Below are 22,947 nucleotides of genomic sequence, written 5' to 3'. Positions count from 1 at the left end.
CCTCTGCTGTCGGTCAGGAATTAAACTGATAGAAAGCAAATTTGTTCGTTTTTCCTTTTTTCTATCCAGGCATTTAGCTGACCATCTGATTCAGAGCCACTTACAGGACGCTTAAAGACATTTAAACAGATACAAGCTGCTTCTCTTCTGCTGTGAATACAAGCTCTGAGTGACTGCAACACTCAACACATTGTTACAGTCAACATTGACTTATATTACCACTTCAGCATTTAGCTGACACTGTAATCCAGAGTTACCCAGGATAAGAGTAAGAGCAGGAGCAGGTTTTTATTTCTTACAGAAATCAGATGAGGAGAAGTGGATTGAGTGTGAGCTCCAGAGGAAATGTTTTCTCACAATAAGAAATTCGTTTATTAGGATAGAACTATTTTTAGTGGAAAGCAAGAAATCTGATAAGCTTCAATAAACTTGAGTCATTCAGTCATCCGGGAGGGAATCATGTATTTTATCAATTCCCTACTCTTTTTAAACATATATTTGAAAACAGAGGTGTATGCAAGTCTCCGTTATGTTCCCAGGGGCATTCCCCAAATACATTTCCTATTCATCAATGCCAATGAAAAGATCTTCCTGTCTGGAAGCAGCAATAAATCATATTTAAACACACACACACACACACACACACACACACACACACACACACACACACACACACACACACACACACTGCTCTGACACATCCTGATATTCAGACAGATCACCAGAGAACCTGCTGACTCTGGACGTCCTTCAGGCTTTGCGTTGCTTTGAGCGATTCTGCACCTTCACCTTCAGTGTTGATGGTTTTTATAGGAGGTGCTTTGGCAGCTACTGTATATTACAATACAACACAGCTTTATTTATAAAGCAGTTTAAAACCTCCAGACCAAAGGGTTAGTACAGTCAAATAAACAAACACATATACAACAAATCACACAGCTCAGATCACACGTCATAAAACAAGTAAGTAAAAACAATCGACAATTTAAAAGCAACAATCTATAAGATGTCATCACGCTAAGGAGAAGAGGTGGGTTTTAAGAAGCGATTTAAAAGCAAGTATATTGAGGGTGTTAACAAAGCTGGCTCTGAATGCCTGCTTGAATGACTTAAATATATATTTTTAATCAATTATAAGAGGGCAATACAAGCAGCTTTCAAATATTTTTCAATTAGACCTTCAAGAAATCAAGAAAATATGTTTTGCTGGAAATCCTTGAAATGATCTGCCGATGCTCGTTAACACAATGTGACCGCTTGATCCTGTTAGTTCCCACAAAGAGTGTTTGATTTTCCTCAGCTGTTTTCCCTCTTAAGGGTGACTGAGATCAGGTTCGGAAAATCCATCGCAAAGGCTTTCTCACATTGCAAAAATTAAACGTACAAAACAAAGTTTAACAGTCCCTGAAAAATATATTATTGTTTGGGGGCAATAGTGAGAAGGCATTAGATTATTGAACTCTCCTTTCCAAGCTTAATCATACATTTGTTTTTTTTTTTAAATTTGTCCATGCTTGATGATGTTATGTTCTCTGTGCTTTTGTATATGTACTGTATTGTGATATGATGTGATGAAATTGTATAAATCATAGTATTTGTTGGTTTTTCATTTCATTTCTCATCGTCTCTCCCTTCCTCAGTGCCTCAGCCTCTTAACGCTCTCCCTCTCAGCACCCCCCCCCCCCCCCCCCCCCCCCCTTGATGTAAGCCGGCACATTGTGATGGTTATGTAACTCCTGTGATGTCACCTCAGGCCTCTGTCTATTCAGTCTCTGCACTTACATACTTTCTCCTCTGGTGAGCAAGCAGCAATGGAAACAAAAGACGTGATGCAGACAGAGAGAAACGCTGCTTCCTTCTATATGTCTGTAATGTGATGAGAGTGATATGAATGTTTTGTGTAACCTCTTTCAGCCGATAAAAGGTTATCCTGCAGGCTTCAGTTTGTTCGGTTTGAAGATGCATTTGATGTGTTCTCCATGGTTGTTGCATAATCCGCTGTAGCCAGATGCTTGTCATGAAAGTGTAGCTTCTTGTCATCCAGTTAGTTTTAAAGAGTCCTCTCCTGCTGATGTTCAGGTGTGTATCAGTATGTAGTGTCTCTACTTTAGAGAGTCCTCTCCTGCTGATGTTCAGGTGTATATCAGTATGTAGTGTCTCTACTTTAAAGAGTCCTCTCCTGCTGATGTTCAGGTGTATATCAGTATATAGTGTCTCTACTTTAAAGAGTCCTCTCCTGCTGATGTTCAGGTGTGTATCAGTATGTAGTGTCTCTACTTTAGAGAGTCCTCTCCTGCTGATGTTCAGGTGTATATCAGTATGTAGTGTCTCTACTTTAAAGAGTCCTCTCCTGCTGATGTTCAGGTGTATATCAGTATGTAGTGTCTCTACTTTAAAGAGTCCTCTCCTGCTGATGTTCAGGTGTATATCAGTATGTAGTGTCTCTACTTTAAAGAGTCCTCTCCTGCTGATGTTCAGGTGTATATCAGTATGTAGTGTCTCTACTTTAAAGAGTCCTCTCCTGCTGATGTTCAGGTGTATATCAGTAGGTAGTGTCTCTACTTTAAAGAGTCCTCTCCTGCTGATGTTCAGGTGTATATCAGTAGGTAGTGTCTCTTCTGGGACATGTCTCCATGCTTTAATGTTCAAAAAGCTTTTTATTGTTCTCATACTGCCTGTGCTGCAGCACCTCTTTTCACCCTCTGTCTGAAACCAGAGCCCACTCTGCTTTGATTGATTAGCTGGCCGGCTCTGTTGTGATTGGTCAACCGCTCAGAGATGTCCCGCCCCTCAGACTATCAGGTACAATGTGTTGGAGCGCTAGCCAATAGGTTTTGCCTCTGATATTAGGTTTTTTGTTGATTTCTGTAAAAAGGGTGAACATGTTCCAAAGACTCCGGGTTCACTGGGTGCTTTCACTTCTTACATATCTTAATTTTTTAGGTCAAAATAATATATCAGCTTTTATTCGACGACAAATTATTCTTGGAAACTCTGTTAACAACATTTACTGCTGCTTGAATTATTTTATTAACCTGATTTTCTTTGAATGCAACACTAATTACTGAAAAAAGCCACTACATATTTATACTCTTGTAACAAAGCACATTACATAAAAAGTGTTCCTACTTTAAAGCACAACATTGTGAGAAGTGATTTCTTCTATAACTTACATTTAAAAAACAACTATAATTAAATAATCCTCCATAATTTCATTACATGTTCTTTCTAAATTTGGTTTCTAACTTCATTTAATTATCTGTATAACTTAGTTGTTGACTTCTTCTAGGAACCATCCTCACAATATTTTCTGCATCATAAAATATTTATTAGTGAACCACAGATGGTAATTCATTTCCAAGAACAGTCAGTGTTGAGGAATGTATGTGTTGTACAGAGACTTGTGTCACATTGCATTTTGAAACACAGAACACATAAACAGCCTTCAATTAGGGCTGCTTAATTAATCGTATTTTAATTGCAATTACCATTTTGTCTTGCAACGATTATGAAAACAACATAATCGAAATAAAACGATAATTTATTTTATTTTTTGTATTATTATTTATTTTTAAAAAAAAATGTAATTTTTTATTGGTTTTTCAATTGAGTTATACTTAAAGTTCAGGGTAATCAACTGTTAAAAATATACTACACCTTTTTTTTTTCAATAAATTGATGGATAATCGTTTTTAATAATCGTGATATCAATTATTGACCCAAATAATCGAGATTATGATTTTTGCCATAATCAAGCAGCCCTACTTCAATCAATTAGTTATAACAGGGTATAAACAATTGGAAATGTAATCGAGATACAGCCTAAACGTTGATCAAATTCATCAAAATCCTGCAAATCCAACATGGCCATAACGCATCCCTGCTCATTTGGGGGGAAAGCAAACATTCACTGACATACTTTAGATTACATAATACCAAATACAGCAAATCCTCATATTAGTGAAACTCAAACCCTGGTATTTGTTGGCACTTTGAGCTTTTAGTTCCAATGTATTTGAGAGCAGGCAGTATCAAAACAAGGTTAAGAGAAAGCTCTACAGTTAAGAGGAAACATATGTTTGAATTTTGGGATAATCTGGCCCTTTAATAGTAAAGCAAGTGCCCTTTTAAATGTTTTGCCCCTGACCCTCAAAGCTGACTCCAGCCCTGAAGCACAAGTAATATGTGGCATAACGAAAAAACACTTTAGTCAAGCACACGTAGCTGTCAATTAAAATATCCAGGATTGTGTTTATATATCGCTATATAAGGAACAACCACAGTGTATACAGTATGTTGGCAATGCTAATACTTAATCCCCTAGGTAAATGTTATACCTAGTATATAAACAGAAATAAAATACTGTAGCGCAAGAAGAAATAGAGTAGTGCTAATATGCAGGAATTATCATATAACAATTCAGATACATGTTTTTATATCACTGAGAGAACTATAATATATTGATGACAAACAGTATAATAGGGGATCTTTAACATTTTGTCCACTTCAAGTCAATAGAGATAACATCAGAGGGCGAACACTTCTTATGTGTTTCTCTTTCTAGCTGAATGTTCTACCCAGTCCAACAACGCTTCGACGAAGAATTTCACCAACATTTCAGCTGGTGACATCGAAGCCTTGATTTTAGAGAAATATATATATATCTGATACCTGTAATATATTGATGAAAAACAGTATAATAGGAGACCTTTAATGATTTTCCTAATCGCCTTCACCACCACAGGGCACTAAACACTCCTCATACACTCTGCAGACTCAGAAGGGGCGTTCCCGGTCTGAAACACAGCCTCGGACATTTGAGCTCCGTCAGTGTGGAGGAAGAGCTGAGCGGGGATACACACTGCTGCTCGGCCTCTTGCCTGTGGATACAAACCGAGATGTTTCTATTCAAAAAAACACCTTAAAATACATTTCAAATAACCTGCGGATTTAAAGCACGGCTCGGGATTCCGACGCGTCTCTGACTGTGGCTCAGGTCTCTGAGAGTCCCGAGGAAACGTCCCTTTGTTCGGCTGGTTTCATCTGCCCTTCACCTGCAGCATGGAGCATTTAGAGAAGGAGCTCCGGGCGGAGGACGAGGCTGAATATGAGGAAGAAGCAGTGGACCCCAGAATCCAGGTAATGCAGATTTTAATCGGTAGTAGTTGTTATTGTGTTTTCTGTGTTCATTGTGGTCCAGCCCTGAATGTCAGCAGAGCACAGTCCTGGCATCATGCACACTCAGCATGTTGCTTTATTACATTGATTAAAGAACATTTTGCTCCTCAGTTTACATCTAATGTCTAAATATACAGTTATACAGTTGGCACAAGATCTTTAAGATTATGGTTATTGTAGTTGCAATTGTGTTAAATCTGCTCCATGACAACTGTAATACAAAAATAGGTAAACAATTAATTAATTTAAATTAGGTCAATGCATATTTTAAAGCTACGTATATATGCAGAGCTTTTCAAAAATAAAGTGACAGCCTCTTACATAAGTACACAAAATAATCAAGAGGTAACATAAGTAAAAAGCCGTCAAGACTAGAATGCCTTGTGATCTAAGGTTTTGAGAAAAAAAAATACATATTCTCATTTTCAGTGAGAAACAGTTGTTAAGGATTTCCTCACATTTGATAATTCTGCAGAATATCTTTATAAATATGAATCATGATTCCTTCTGTTATCTGCAAACGGTCAACATATTGAATAGACTATTCCTCAGTTGTCTTCCAAACTCATCAATTTTAGAGAAACATGTGGGAAGCACCAATCCCATCTGATGGATTGTTTTTTTAATATATATTATATAAGATGTGACCGATCCACATTGAATACACTTTAATGTCACCAAACAATGTCCGGTTTCTGCAGGTCATGAATACTCAGGATTTCTTGCCACATGACAATCTTGCAGTGAAATGCACATATTTTAAAGTTGGAGAACAAGAGAGCACTGGAATCTGCAGACAATTAATAGTTTGTTTTTAAATGTTATGTTTATCCACAGCTGTACTTGTTTTGTTCTCTAAAAACGTAATGTATGATTTGGATAGTGACCTTTGTTCTATATTAATCTGTCCAGATTCCACTGTGTTCCACTTAATGTTTTCCAGATGTTGCTGACGTTCCCCCTCCAATACTATATGACATATAGATATTATCTTTCACCCCATTTCTCTCAGGGGGAGCTGGAGAAACTCAACCAGTCCACTGACGACATCAACAGATGTGAGACAGAGCTGGAGGTCAGTCTATGCACACACACACACACACACACACACACACACACACACGCACACGCACACGCACACGCACACACACACATTCTGTTCTCCTACGATCTAACTTGTGTCGACAGCCTGTCAGTAAAGTGTTGTTTTTAAAAGTATCGCGGTGTGCAGCAGTTTTTTTCTGGAACCAGCTGGACCTTTGCTCTGTCTTCAGGACAAGTTGTTTGTTAAGTTCACCTTTTGTTCAGTGTCAGCAGTTTTCAACACACTGCCTGAATCGTGACATTGACATGTTGTGTGACAATAAACTAATTTAAAGAGATTTTACTGGCAGCTGTATTCAGACTCAAGAAAGATGCTTCACGTCATCTTGCATAACTGATCTTTGAATCCCATCAAAACCCAGTTTGATTGCTTTCATGTAGGTCAGCAGTTATTGTGTGAATCTTTCTGGTAACGGGGCAAAGGGCTTCTCTGTGATGTATTATTGGGAGAAATGTATTGTAGTTGACCTGATAACTTCACCATCATGCAGGTCCACCAAGAAAAGGATTCAGTAATCACATATTGTAGGCTGACAAAACAGTTTAAATATTGCGGTCAATATGGGCTGAAAATTAGATGGGCAGAAGCAGATGTTTTTTAATCATCGTCACGGCCTATTCCTGCTTATTTATTCTAATTCTTTCGTTTTTTTAAATGTCAGAAATGGTGAAACATTCCCGTTTCTAAATCCCAAAAGGATGTATTTCGATAACCAATGTGCAAAAACCCAAATATATTCACTTTACTTTATGTAAGGAAAACGTTCACATTTGAAGAAGCTTGAACAACATAGACTGGATCCACAGGTCAATCAACTAATCAACATATCATTGCATATGAAAGCATTGTTGATACACAATTGTATTATTTTGCCCATTGCATGAACATGGGGTTCAGTTGTCTTACATTAAAGACCCTAAAAGCAGCTTCCAGCTAAGAGCTTACATGAAATCACTGCTAATATAAATCTGTATATATTGATATTATATCGATATCTTTATATAAGGCTGGATATCATTTTTGATTTGGGATAAAGTAATACTGCAAATATTGCACAAGTGTCTCCTCTCTCCTGGTTTTAAAGGCTGCATGACATTGAAGGGATGTCATTAAATTGTTTTGTTCTTATTGTCTTTACCCACTTTTCTCATTCTTGTCCTTGTGTAAATATTTTATGGAAGCTCTAAAAGTCAACCCTACAATATTGTCTCAATGTCCATTTTGAGATCTATGGTCCATGATATTGTCATTTGTGACCTGCTCTATCGAAATCAGTCGCATTGACCTGAAGACACATATTGAGTTGAATACACTGCTGGAAAGAGGAGATTCCTAGCTTTCTAATGATGTCAGGATTGTTTTTGTACTCCAAATATTAAGCAAAATATGTCACATTATATAATGACTAGAGTCATCATTTTGAGAAAAAGGCCTTCAAAGTGTCCTCTTCTCTGGATCGATCTGATTGATTATTAGCGGAGCAAATTATAAAAGTAGTACGGAGGGAAAATATTTTCGTTTGGATTACTGGTCTGGGGGAAGCCCGCGAGTGTGTGTGTGTGTGTGTACGTGTGTGTACGTGTGTGTATGTGTTTGTGTATTTTTGCGTTTGTGTGTATTGTGTTTGTTTCCCGGGGAAAACACTCACGAGAAACACCGGCTGTTGTTACGCCTGCTGTAACGTTAAATTACTCCGTTCTCCGCTTGTAATTATGCCGTTACAAGCTTCAAAGTTGTATTTATCATCTGAATTTGCCGAAACAAGTTTAATATTCTAAAAACCAAGACTTTGTTTATTTCAAATCAGATAAAAACAAACTGTAACGGACCCTGCCGTGTTATCTATGATTACTATGCCTTACATTCATAATTTCAGCCGGAGGGAGGGAGAGCTGCGTCACGGAAGGGCAGGGTGCGAGTGACGGGTGCCTGTCATCTTCACTTTACAAGCTTAAAAAATGTATTAATCGGGATATTTTGGCAATAAAAGTTTCACATTCCAAAAGCCAAGACTTTCTTTATTTAAAATAAAACAAAACATCCGAACCCTGAAAAACTAGTTTTTTACACAAATCCACGTTTATTTTGAAACGAGCCGTTGCGACTACCGACTGATTTCGATAGAGCGGGTCACATATTTGAATTTCTCCATATTGCCCAACCCCTACGTCCTTGTTTAAATGATTGTCCTTCATCTGTATTTGTCAGTTTTGTGATTTGTTAGGTCCCTTTTTAACCTATTTCTGTCGGTGTACCCAGTGTTCCCCAGTGTGTCGAATCTTAAACCTTGACTGATTTACATTTCGACCATTTCTCTACGGTTGCACACATTGGAAAAATAAAGTCAAGTTGTTTTCATGTTGGTACAAAGGCGCCTGTTGTTCAGATGTAGGACAAACTGTAAACAAGGTCACGTCATCCTTGGGTTGTTGCGTTTAAAATCTAGACTGATTGCTAAGAAAGTGGAAAAATGACGTCAACTGAACTCTCTAACAACAACAAGGGAGGCAAAGTCTGAGATTAATGAATGATTTATATAAACATGGGCAAAAAAAGTGTATGGTGAAATCTTAACAAAAGACAATCAATTGCATTTATGTTCTTTTAAAGCTGACACATTTTAAAACACATAATCAATGGACTTATGATATTCGATTGAACAAGAGGCCTTTTTTAAGTGGAAATTCAATGGTTCCAGTTCCTTACATTTTAAAATGTTCTCTCTTTTTGTGTTGACTCAATATCTTTTGATGTAAGAATATTGTTTTGACATCATGACGCATAGAAGACATATATAGTGCCTCTGGGAAATGTGCTAATCAATGAATCGAGAAAATATCGAGAAGATGTATTAATAATGAAAAAAGGAGTACATTAGATCACCAATAAGAGCATGAAACTCACGAGTTACAGAATAGAAGGTCAAGACTTTCGCCCTCCTTTATCATGGCCTTCAGTTAAAGTCCAGAACAACCTGCACTTCTGATATGATGATTATAATATGATATTAAAAAGCGCTTGATTTGAAGCGTCAATACTGCTGATTACAGGAAAACGGGATTGGACTCGAGTAATCATGAGCTGATAGTCATGGGAACCTCACTGATGGTCGGACCTTAATGCACTCTCTTTCATAGCAGTGATGCAAGATAACGAGAAGTTCTAGACATAAGACCCTAAGTGTTGACAAGGTGAAGTCCACGTCAGTATAATCACAAAGATACAGAGGACAGGACAGAGAGGGTGAAGGAACAGATATATGGTTATTAAAATGAACTGATATAAGAAATCTTTCTCATAACATTTGGCTGTTTAACTTTACAACCTGTGTTGCCTTTCAGCGGCGATTCCGAAATGGGGAATTCGGACAAAAGGGAGAAGTTTATTACTGAGTTTTTAAATATATAATGATAGGAAGGAAAGTGAGGGCGTTTAGTTCCCAAACTTGACAAACAGTTTGGAAATCTAGGAACTTTATTTGAGACTGTCAGCAAAGGGTAAAAAGGGAAGGGTCATGACATCTTCCTTCCCTTTTACAAAGGGAAGGTCAGATCCGGTTATTTCACGAGAAACCCAGTGTTCTGAATAACAGAGCGAAACACATTTTGACTGAACTGTCTTACTATGTATTGTTTCAAAGTACTGCTAGTTGATTCATGGATCAACAGTTCCTTTAATCCTTTATTAAGGAAAATGCAAAACATTCAATAGTTTGAGCTTCTTAATTGAGATAATGATATGATTGTAAATGAATACCCTTAGGGTTCTGACAGTTGGTTGGAAACAAGAAGACTAAGCTGCTCTGAGTGGCTTTACTTGTCTACAGTCCTTTGTGCTTAATGCTAACGCTAACCATTGTGACGATGCTAACATACTAAATTTGACATGTTAATAAGAACTTATAAGAAGTGCAGCTGAGACATAGGAATGCCATTAGTCCTATATTCATTTGGTCCTAAACCAAAATGTTGGACCAACCTAAAACAACCATGAATTCCTTATGAGGGAAACATCAATGTCTAATCCAAATTTGGTGACAATCCATCTAAAAAAGTTGGCAAGAATTGTAATCTTATCGTTAATCTCATCAAGAGAAAGGATTCATCCTCTGGGTACCATGTGTATTTACTTATATTTTACTTAAAGTCATATACAGTATATAAAACTAAAAATACTTCTGTGTCAACCGAGGTAACGAATCAGTTTGTCTATAAATGGACGTTGTGATAAAGGACATGAAGGTTAAGAGGAGGTGAATGGAAAGAACAAAGGGACTTTTTGAATCAGTTTATTTATAGAGGTTGAAGGATGGATTGAAACATCAGTTTGCTGGAATAGCTACGAGCTAAAAGTCAAGTTGAAGAGGGAAAAAGAGGAATGATGGATGTGTATTCATTATCAAAATCCCCACAGGAGGAATTTGGGGTGAAGCGTCTCAGGGACACAACGACACGCTGACTGCAGTGGGACTCAAACTTGCTATCCCCTGATTCGAAGTCCAGCACACTATCCACTGAGCCACAGCCGCCATATATGTTTAAGTCTGGAGGGCTGGACACCATCAAAGCCAATAAGAAAACCTCAGTGAAAGCAAACTGAACATTAGCGTTAGCTTCAGCCTCCTTTGATCGAACACATACCGGGAAGTCTAAGAGAAACAATGTTGTTTGGTGCTGTCCTTTGAGAAAGACAGCCTTTTCTACTGAACTGACAACATTGACAAGCTGTATATTATATATTGTAAAATAACCTGTGAATTATAAGGATGAGCAGTTAAAAGGTGTTCCTTTGTAAGCTAGATAGAAGAGATTTAGATGAGTCCACTGAGGCTCTGTTGATATCGCTGATGCTGAAACCCATCAATCTTTCCTGTTGTGTTTTCTAGTTTGAGAGCTTCTGAGGCACCGACTGTTTTTGCCTTGAAGAAGCACTAATGCGATTCGTCAATATGTTGGGTGTTGGCAGCGGTCTCCAGTAGGATAAAGAAGAAAGATCTTTTATTTTTGGACTTTGAAATCAAGTCATGAGGTTTCCGTCTTTTTTGGTCTGTCTTTAAAGTTCAACAAATTAGCCGAACATGGTTTTTAAGCAGTTGAAATATAATTCAGCCTTTGATCTGATCCAAAATGGATTACTTTGACCTGAACAAATCACAGATCTAGCTAACCAGCAAATTCATGTTAGTTCTGCTAGTTGGATGACAATGCAGTCCTGTTCTGACTTTTAAATGTTTCCAGCTATCTGAAATGAAAAGGAGGAACTTGCAAAAAGGAACTTGAATATGCTTTTGATGCTGACACGCAATACATTGCCAATATAGTGCCGTGTAGTGACTGCAAAAAAGACTGAGCTCTGACTGACTAGACACCCACAGTTAGTCCGTAACGTAACTTTAGAGTTTAAATTGAACATTATATAGGATCAATGATACATGTGCAGTTAATGCTATTTATGTGATGACATTATGTGTTTAGCCCTACATGTCCACATACATCACTTTAACCCTCAACAAAAACCAGACATGTAAACACAAGCTTCTGTTCACAGTCTGTGTTTAATGAGATGCTCTGGCCTCTGGGTTTCTTTGTTCTGACTCTTAAAGTTCATCTAAAGGCCTCAGCTGTCTCTCAGACTCCTCTAATGTCCAAATAACCACTAATGAACGAGGACAAACAAGCTAACATCTTGTGCTCTGAGTGAATATAAAGTATTCGTGCTCTTTCTGACCATATTGCTGGTCTATTTCAAAACGTGCCTGACTTGTACCCAGCACTTCTCCATTATGACCTTTTGCACAGCAACACAGGAAGTTGATTTAGTATCTGAACTTTTAATCGAATTTCTGAGCTGTGGGTGAAAGACATGCTAGAAATGTTTTGGGGAAGTTTGGTAACCCTACATGGTACCCAACGACAAACTTGCAAAGAATCCCTCATCATCTGAAGACATTATAATCAGGGCTGCACATAACTGGTACGGAGGTGCGCACCAAAAAAAGAGCACCGGGTCATTTGAAAAAAGGCGCATTTGCGTACCAACATTGAGAGAGGGAGAGAGAGAAGGGAGAAGAGAGGAGAGAGAAGAGAGGAGAGAGAAGAGAGAGAGAGAGAAAGATATTTGCGAGTTGCATATGAACTCAGGGCCGGTCCGTAGCACTGGCTCGATGTTCTCTTTCGACTCCACTTCGAGCGATAGAATTACTAACAAAGCACTTACTGGCTTATCTAAAGCCAGTTGAGTAGCACTTGAAATGTTTGTCTCTATGAAACCTGATGTACTTATATGATTCTGTTTTCTTCAAGGTTGTATCTTCCTGGTCGAATGTACTTATTGTAAGTCGCTTTGGATAAAAGCGTCAGCTAAATGCAATGTAATGTAATGTTTGCCTAGGGCGCCAGATCTGTGGAGGCGCTGCGCTTGTAGTTCTGGGAGGGAAAAAAACATTTCTGACCGTTGGTGCTCATCCTTATTTTCGGCCTTGATGTAACAATATTCATAAGTAAGTCAATGTAACACCCTTTACACCCCGGTTACACGTTTCATTTGCCCTGTTCGATGGGCGCTGTAAGTGATGAAAATGGGGGATGTTGGCTTATCTGGCGCCCGCAGCTCACAGCCAAAGTGCAAGGGAGAGAGGGAGGGTGCACCGGTACCGGCGCTGTTGTTATTAGAATCTGGTGTTAGCTGCTCTAATGGATATTAGAAGAAGATGTTTCTACAATAATGTGGAGGGAGAGTCCTCTCCAGTCAGACTGAGAGGCTGATAACTGCAGCTCAGTGAGGTAAAGGACTCTGAGTGTTTAGATAGTTCACTTTAGTCTAAGTTCAAACGGTTTGGTCACAATTTATGTAAACACATATTTCCAAGGCACTTCTTTATAATTATAGGGATGAACAGGTTTGAAATAATTTCAATGTATACTATAGGACAGTAACCAAAGATATCCTTTAAAACTGGAGAGATACAAAAAAAAGCATACATAAATAAATGTTAAGGTAAAATAAGATATAAATGAAATAAGTTACACTCATTTGTTACTGGCTGTGGTAGGTTATTGGTCATGTTCACATACTTATTTGATTACATCCACTTGTCTAAGATGACACCAGAGACTTTCGACCCAAAACCAGCTCTGTTGACTTATCCATGCTAATCCATACTCAACCAGAGAGAAGGTAGTAGGCTTACATCATCAGCTACCATGTCTGACAGAGAGGAAGACAGTGAGGAGAACAGTCAGGAGGGTGATTGGTCGTGCTAATGTTGTCTCGTGTTCACCTCTGCATGTGTGTTCAGTGTTCACCTCTGCACGTGTGTTCAGTGCCTGTCTGGCAAATAAAGTCAAGACCCCTCAAAAGTTACGGTTTATTTCATTTTAAGGATGAGCACCAAGCAACATCTCCAGGTGCTCCTTTGAGAACCAGGGCAAAAAAGTGATTTTTGATGATTATAATAAATGATCAAGGGGTAAAAGTTGTGAGAAGATATTGTATGATGCAAAGATCTTTGTCGTAGCACAGTTCAGTCGAAAGGAGCTCTGTTGTTGAACTTTATCTCACAAGTAACCCGTTTCCCTTTGATAAAGTTTCAACTCACAAGGTTAGAGATGTTATTGGTAGGGAGGGATATGACCTTGTCTTTTAATGGCATGCCAACAATTTTTTCCTGAAAGCTTCAACCCAAGAAGTGAAACTAAAGAAGTGTCCTGAAGAACATTTTGATATTGTTTCCTCGAGCTGATAGAAATGAGTCCCTCTGTAACAAGAGGTTCATCTTAAAGAGGCCAGATCTTGTTTTCTCTTTGGACAAACCAATCAATGTTCTTAGGGTTCATATTTGCAGCTGCCACATGTAGTCCTTGCCTTGCTCTGAGTCTTCGTCAGATTTCGAGACTAAGAAAGACAGTTTCAGGACCTTCCTAGGAAAGGAAACACAACATTTGTTTCCTCAAACTGAAGGATACATTTGGGAACAGCTTGTTTTATAACACAAGGACCTTGGATGCTCGAAACATCCTCGTCCCTGATGGGACTTGTATAATTGACCCCAGTAAAGAAGGTGGAAAATTAAAGAGAGCATTTCCTCGCAGGGATCCGTGAAGCTTCTGGCTTGTTCTCCCTTTTCCCCGTGCCCTTCATGCCACTTACATAACCATGAGGACACTTCCGAGCGGAATGCTTATCAGTCCGTGAAACTCTGTGAGTACAAACGTAGCTCTCAGAAACAGTTTGCTTCGTACCGGTTAGTCGAATGATTGGCCCTGGTTAGTTTTCAGTGTTTTAATGGGACACTTGTTCTCAGAAAAACTGTGTCATGGTGTGAAGAATTGGCCCAGATTAGATACACTTTTATGGTCGGGACTCGGAGCTAGTGTTTCTTATCAAATTTTTCAAGGTTTTATCTTTGAGCTTTCGTGTTGTGACTCATAGCAGAGGCACAAATACAGCAAGTTTCATTTCCTTTACTATAAGCATTGCAAGCAGCTAGGGAGAAAAGTCAAGGGTCAATAGCTACTCTCAGTGTTTGTTCAGTAAATTGAAATAAAACAAGTAAACTGTTTTAAATTTGAACAAGAGCATTGGCACTGGCAATATTCGTCTCCACTTGTAGTCCTGTAACTTTACAACCACTTGTAGATGCTCTGGTGGCACTAACACACTATCATAGAGCATCTGTATTCAGATTAGTGATAATCTAAATACCCTGGTATATCGTATAGGGGCGGGAATCACCAGGCTCCCCACGATACTATTGTGATACTTACGCTACGACACAATAGTATTGCGATTTTACGATATGCTAAGTATTGCAATACAATATATTGCGATATATTGCATTTCAGATTTCTTTATTCGCTGACTCCATCTTTGTTTTGACTAACTTCCTGCCAATCCCACTGACTTTGCCCATGGCCATGACCGCACCAGAACAAGCTCAACGCCTTCTAGTGGATTGAAAAAGCAATTGTTATCAAAAACGTTAACTTATGAAGAGTTCATGTAATAAAAAAACAATACTTGGCGTCTGTGTATCGATACAATATCGCCACGCAGAGCATCGCGATACTCTGCTGTATCGATTATTCCCCCCACCTCTAATATCGTAGGACCACCAGTGGGTTTAGGGTTAAAAAAGCCATTGAAATCCCTTCATGTAGGAAGTGCAGTGTGTGGTGATACTTCAGACTAAACGGTACTTCAGTTTATTCCTCAAACAAGTTCTGTTGGTGTCCTTTTCTTTTTTGTGTTTACCTGAATTACTGAAGTTCCTCACTCTCGATTTCCTTCTTTCCTGTCAGGACGCGAGGCAGAAGTTCCGCTCGGTTCTGGTCGAGGCCACGGTGAAGCTCGATGAACTGGTGAAGAAGATCGGAAAACCAGTGGAGGAGTCCAAGCCGTACTGGGAGGCCCGAAGGCTGGCCAGACAGGTGAGTCAGCAGCAGAGAGGGCAAGAGTACACACACCTTTACTCAAGTAGAAGTACAGATACTCGTATTTAAAAATACTCTGGTGAAAGTAGAAGTACTGACTAAACTTCTTTACTCAATTAAAAGTAAAGAGGCTTTGAAATGTACTTCAGTAAAAAGTACCCATAACTAGCAGCTGTTTTAAAGAGTACCTGACCTCCCTTTATATTAATAGAACAATAATGTCATTGTTAGCTAATGAATGTTTCCATGGTGACCAACGGCAACATGACAACGTTTTCATTGGTCCCTCTTCTTTAGAGAAGACCAGGAAATGATGGATACACGGATCGTGTTCAAATCAATAGGCACGCAATGACTCTAAATAATAATGATCACTCCACCAAACACACATTCAAACTAAAGGAACCAGCCTGTTTGGAAAATGAGAGAAGTAGAAAGTACAGGTATTTGGGTTCAACATGTAAGAAGTAGAAAGTACAGGTATTTGAGTTCAACATGTAAGAAGTAGAAAGTACAGGTATTTGAGTTCAACATGTAAGAAGTAGAAAGTACAGGTATTTGAGTTCAACATGTAAGAAGTAGAAAGTACAGGTATTTGTGTTCAACATGTAAGAAGTAGAAAGTACAGGTATTTGAGTTCAACATGTAAGAAGTAGAAAGTACAGGTATTTGGGATCAAAATGTGAGAAGTAGAAAGTACAGGTATTTGTGTTCAACATGTAAGAAGTAGAAAGTACAGGTATTTGTGTTCAACATGTAAGAAGTAGAAAGTACAGGTATTTGGGTTCAACATGTGAGAAGTAGAAAGTACAGGTATTTGTGTTCAACATGTGAGAAGTAGAAAGTACAGGTATTTGTGTTCAACATGTGAGAAGTAGAAAGTACAGGTATTTGTGTTCAACATGTGAGAAGTAGAAAGTACAGGTATTTGAGTTCAACATGTAAGAAGTAGAAAGTACAGGTATTTGGGTTCAACATGTGAGAAGTAGAAAGTACAGGTATTTGTGTTCAACATGTAAGAAGTAGAAAGTACAGGTATTTGTGTTCAACATGTAAGAAGTAGAAAGTACAGGTATTTGAGTTCAACATGTAAGAAGTAGAAAGTACAGGTATTTGTGTTCAACATGTAAGAAGTAGAAAGTACAGGTATTTGAGTTCAACATGTAAGAAGTAGAAAGTACAGGTATTTGAGTTCAACATGTAAGAAGTAGAAAGTACAGGTATTTGTGTTCAACATGTAAGAAGTAGAAAGTACAGGTATTTGTGTTCAACATGTAAGAAGTAGAAAGTACAGGTATTTGTGTTCAACTTGTAAGAAGTAGAAAGTACAGGTATTTGTGTTCAACATGTAAGAAGTAGAAAGTACAGGTATTTGAGTTCAACATGTAAGAAGTAGAAAGTACAGGTATTTGTGTTCAACATGTAAGAAGTAGAAAGTACAGGTATTTGTGTTCAACTTGTAAGAAGTAGAAAGTACAGGTATTTGTGTTCAACATGTAAGAAGTAGAAAGTACAGGTATTTGTGTTCAACATGTAAGAAGTAGAAAGTACAGGTATTTGTGTTCAACATGTAAGAAGTAGAAAGTACAGGTATTTGTGTTCAACATGTGAGAAGTAGAAAGTACAGGTATTTGAGTTCAACATGTAAGAAGTAGAAAGTACAGGTATTTGGGTTCAACATGTGAGAAGTAGAAAGTACAGGTATTTGTGTTCAACATGTAAGAAGTAGAAAGTACAGGTATTTGTGTTCAACATGTAAGAAGTAGAAAGTACAGGTATTTGTGTTCAACATGTAAGAAGTAGAAAGTACAGGTATTTGAGTTCAACATGTAAGAAGTAGAAAGTACAGGTATTTGTGTTCAACATGTAAGAAGTAGAAAGTACAGGTATTTGTGTTCAACTTGTAAGAAGTAGAAAGTACAGGTATTTGTGTTCAACATGTAAGAAGTAGAAAGTACAGGTATTTGTGTTCAACATGTAAGAAGTAGAAAGTACAGGTATTTGTGTTCAACATGTAAGAAGTAGAAAGTACAGGTATTTGTGTTAAACATGTAAAAAGTCAAAGTAAAAAGTCGTCAGAAAAATAAGTAGTGGAGTAAAGTACTGATACCAGAACAATGTACTTAAGTAGAGTAACGAAGTCTTTGTACTCCACTACTTCTCACCTTTGGTCAGCAATGCATGATGGGAGGGAGGGAAATGGAAATGGAGGATGGTTTATCATTTAGAACCGTTATTAAGGAGGGTTCTGGGTCCAAATTCCAATCAAGTTTTACTGCCACAAAATATGGGTTTGTGTGTCAATGGATGAATTATCAGAGTGGATCTGAATAAATCTAAATATACTTATTTTAAGCTTTGATCACATGGTCAAAAATTTCGCCAAATTGGGATCAATGAAGTACATCTTATCTTATTGGCCTTTTATACCTTATTTTTTTCATCTTTAGCCAATTAAAGGATCTTCTATTTATGTTTCCCCCCCACTTGGTTTCTTTCAATTATTTATTTGTATTCATCTTTGAAGCAGATGAAGAGAGAATCTTTTTAATCACTCTCCATGGTTTTATATTGGTTCTTAAAACCTCATTATAATCTGAATGCCTATTTCCACTGCTGCTGCTTTTTATGAAGTCAAGTCTTTTGCAGGTTGTTCAGGTCTCTACATACTGACAATAACTTGGAATTTTGTAACACTAGTTGTCTTTTTAACAAAGTTGAGACCAAGTCCTCATACAAATGCCTATTCATTAAATATCCAGTGTGTTTAACTCTGCATGTCTTGGTGGTGCTTTTTATGTATTGTTTGGGGGTTTTACCAGGTCACAACTTGAGACTTGATTAATTACAAAAGAAGTACAAAAAGTCCAGACCTGTGTTTTTGAGTTTTGATGGAAACATTTAGCATGGTTTGATCTTTACTCGCCTTGAATAATATCGGTCCAGCGTATAGAAATTAGAATTTTGTGATGAAAGGGGCGACTACACAATCATTTCAGACCTTGATCTCGGTCTCGTTTTTAGCAGTGTGTGTTGGTGTGTGTGTGTGTGTGTGTGTGGTGAAAATAAAAGAGGAAGCAGCCACCTGCACATCTCGCTTAGCGCCCACAGCTGTGAGTGCTCGCTCAGGAAGCTCAGAGATCGACAGAGACTCTAAAAGGCTTCATTATGTAGTCCCCCCATGTAACGGATGGTGATCTCTGGGGCCATAGATCTCGGCCTCCGTTACGGATTGTGTAGCTTCGTTGGTGGCGAAGTGTATGTAGTTTGTGCATTTACTGGTTGTTTTGAAAAGTGTTCCCCTTTCCCCATATTGCTGTTGATTGTGTGCACCTGGTGCCCTGTGTTGTCTCCCCCCCCCCCCCCACCCTGTGTATAATTGCTGATTAGTGTGTGTATTTAGGCTCTGTTTCCCTGTCTGTTAGGGGCTGGTAGTGTGTGTGAGATCCTGGTGGCTGCAGGCTGTGCTCGAGGAAACAGCAGCAGGATTGAAGCTGTGTGTCATTGTGTTCATGCTTTAATAAATGCCCACACAGGGTTATATTTGAGACGTTCTGCCTCTGCCTCCTTGCTTGGTCGGGCCGCTCAATTGTCAGCTTCACACCCCCCACTAACACACACACTTTCTGATGCGGCTGTCTGAGCCATTCAGGTGTTCATGGGGATATAAATACTGAATGTGATGGGTTATTTTCCATTGCGTGTAAACACTGCTGAAAGAGTTCCTGTGCAGTGACTCTGTTCTCCTTTTTCAGCTTCCTATGTCAACCTGTTTTAAAATAAGATGACGTAGATGCCACCTCTACTATCATGTCAGACGGTAGGCAAAACACATTTTTGAGTCAGGGTACAAAATCAACAAACACACTCAGAGTTGTAAAGGATGAAGTATGCAGTGGTCTGGCTTCTTCTTGGCTTTTTACACGATCTGCCAACACTCTCACGTCATTCTAAAAATCCCTCAAAACTCACCTTTTCACTCTTGCCTTCAACTCCTTCGTGGCTTTTTACCCATATGCATGTTTTTGAGTAACTAACGGAATAAAAGTTTGGAGAACTTTGTCGTCACATAACATAAAAGTCCAAGGAAAGACTAGTACTTGGCTAAATTACAGAGCTACCATCAAATCCATCCATAATTGTATCGTAAATCTGCGTATTGGGCAAAGTTAACAACGTTGTAATGACGTGTTAAATGTACTCGTGTAAAACGATTGTTGGTCTATCTTAACACATTGATGTCAAGCAGCCAGAAAGAGGATGGATCTGATGTGTCAGAAAAACTGAAAAAGGGAACTCGTGGATTTTTATCTCGTCTAACATCACTGACTGTTTCCTCTGTCCAATGAGACACAAAACAAGAGTCTATTTCTGGACTCATTATCGGTTGTTATTCTGCTGGATAGATACTTCACATTCTGCAACTGGTTCTACCTGAACATGTCTTTTTGTTCAAGGACATTTTTCTCATTTGTCTAACACACATCCAGGTTTTGTCTGACGTTTGAAGCCTGTGACTTTGAACTCACTGCCTCTCTCTCCTCTCAGTGACTGAATCCACTGGCCGACATAATCCTTTTCCCATCTGCCGTATTTATCTGTGCTTCATCCCCGAATCCCCCTCAGAGCAGAGTTAGCAGTGTTATGCTTTGTATCAACAGAGTCAGTGTTGGTAAGCTGGCCTTGTTCTGCTCTCAGATCTTTGTATCTCTCAGTTCTCCCTCCCAACACTTACTGTCTGTCTCTTTGTCTTTCCTCCCTCTGATGGCTGCAGTGGAGTTTTTATCTGATCTGTGCAGTGGCTCTCCGCACTGTAGTCCAAGACCGGAGCAGTTACAGCCAACGCTTTGCTTTTTAAAGTCCTGGATGAGGTTTTATTTGGCTTTTGAGTATTTTTATGATGAATCCTTTTGGACTTTAAACTGTTGGACAATTGTGGAAGGTCTTCAGATGTTGTTTTGTCTGACCAACAGTCCAAATCCCAAAGACATCCATTTTAAAATGATATACAGAAGTATATAAAGCATCAGACTGAGTTTGTTAGTTACTTTACCCAAAGATTTAAAGAACTCTACAGTTCTCCACACGAGGACGATAACGGTCGTATCTGCTACAGTTCACTATCAGATAGACGGTTCGGCCACACGAGGCCGACATGGAAACGCAGAAAACGATAACGGGTCTCAAGGTGGGTAGATCTGCGAACGAAACGCTCCGGGGGGGGGGGGGGCAAACGGCTCCGTGTTTACGCCTATATGATCATTTCCTGATAACGATGACGCAATAGCCCCAGTGTTTCGAGCCAGGTCCTGGTATCTCGCAGGACAGTGCACCCAGCAGGAGCTCAGCTAGATTTGATCGATATGGACATAAACGCGAGTGAAGTCTAATCGGACAGGAGAGGAGACACGCAGCTCTGCATGATAACCTGCAGCTCCGCCCGCTGTGATGGAGCGATGAGCGGAACAAAACACACACTTCAAGTTAGATCATCACACTTAGCTATTTTAATTACCTCTCAAACTAACTATACTAGTTATAAATATGTTTATTTTTACGGTCGGGTCACTCATTACTGGATCAGCTAGCATGAGACCACGGATACTGACGGGCTGTCAGGAGTGGGGGAGGAAAAGAGGCTCCGTCCTCCGTGTATTATTCTTGTATTATTATATAGAGTCGTTATTCATTTGTTTTAAAGCTCAATAAATAACAAAGAAGACCTTTGACCTAATTGTGTTCGGAAGATTTAAACTTTAACCGACATGTTGACCGGCGAAACCCCACCTCTGCTGCTAAATCCAGCGCGGAGAATAAACAGAAGGGCAACCATGGCAACCATGCATGCGCGAGAAGTCTTCTTCGCTGCTTTTGGTATATTTCGTGGCCGAAGTACAGCGCCACTTACAGGCCTGGCATATGTACTACAGCGTCTCCAGTGCTTTCGAGCGGTCACGTGTGAACGGACACGTTTCTGGTGCCTGTTGCGTGTGGACGGAAGACTTTTTTGATAACGATTGCGGTCCGTTTGCGTTATCGTCTTCGTGTGGCTCCAGCCTAAGAATGATACTGCAGATTTGGAAAGGGAGGAAGGCCGGTTGTTTGTTCAAGAGACTGGAAGATTATTTTGGGAAACAATCTTCCCTGTTGTCACGTTTGAGCTAAATTTGAAGAAGTTATAAAACTGAACCTGCATTTCAGACTTTCTGGGGAAAAGGGAAAGTAAGAATACACATTTAAATACTTTGAAAACCAAACACATTCTCTTCAGCTGCACTTTGTTTAGTGCTAATGAGCAAATATAAACATGAGCACACTGAGCTCGTAAACATTGCATCGGCTACATTTCAGTATGTTAGCATCGTTACTGTGTTAGCATATAGCTCGAATAACCACTCGTTCTAAATGCAGCCTCACACAGCTGCTAGCATTGTTAATTAATGAAATCCAGGACCCAGATCAAGTCTCATGTCCTGCTTGTAGCATTATCAATCACCACTTTGTACAGGTACCCTTTTAATTGTGTCATGGCACATAACATTGTAAACTTTTAGATCAGATGTCGACATACTGATAAGAGCAGAAAGTAGCTGTTGGAGCTATAGGCCTATATCGCTTTATTTTATTGCTGTTATTGTTTATAGTAAATGTTAGTGTCGTTATTGAAGTGAGTTAAAGTCGTTTTTATGCTTTTATTTTGAAGGCATGTTTGGGCACTGGGTGATTGGAGCACCTGGTGTAATTGTGTATATTGGAGACAGGTGGAGGTGGTGGAAGTAGATAAGATAAGAAGTATGTTATTGATCCCAATTTGGAACATCTTTGTGTTGCAGCAGCTTAAACAGACAAGGCCACAGTGTGATTCAAGCAAGAAATGAATCCATATGAAAGGCTAAAGGAAAGGAATATAGGAAACCTGTTCATTGTACTTTTGTTATAGGAATAAAATGCACAAACAGAGATTCTTGGATCATTGCCCTGCGTAAGATTCTAGTGCCTCAGCGTCAGTCTTATTTTAATCTGTTTTATTTCTATATGATTGTGGTCTCTACATTAGGAAACATCGTCCTGCTCATCATGAACACATGTCCTGTGTTGCCTGGCAGGGATTATCAGTTATCTGTCCATCTCGTCTTGTTTCCTGGTCATTCGTCCATCTGCTGATGAGTCACTGCCTCCCGGTTATTCAGATCTTAAACAAGACATCCTTGAACTCCTCGTGGGATTATAGTC

The 22,947-nt window shown here is 39.0% G+C and overlaps 1 protein-coding gene across 1 annotated transcript; it reads left to right on the top strand.

Annotated features, from left to right (window-relative positions):
• Window positions 1–4,823: 4,823 nt before the first annotated feature.
• Window positions 4,824–19,259, top strand: LOC307012865 (SH3 domain-binding protein 5-like). Its single transcript, XM_079640065.1, has 4 exons — window positions 4,824–5,139; window positions 6,191–6,253; window positions 15,583–15,711; window positions 19,140–19,259. Exons 1-4 carry the CDS (start codon window positions 5,062–5,064, stop codon window positions 19,233–19,235), a joined length of 366 nt encoding a protein of 121 aa, XP_079496191.1. The 5' UTR covers window positions 4,824–5,061; the 3' UTR covers window positions 19,236–19,259.
• Window positions 19,260–22,947: the final 3,688 nt, after the last annotated feature.

Source organism: Notothenia rossii (assembly GCF_949606895.1).
Source record: "Notothenia rossii genome assembly, chromosome: 7".
In the NCBI taxonomy this organism is placed as follows: domain Eukaryota; kingdom Metazoa; phylum Chordata; class Actinopteri; order Perciformes; family Nototheniidae; genus Notothenia; species Notothenia rossii.
This window is presented reverse-complemented; position numbering and strand designations above follow the sequence as displayed.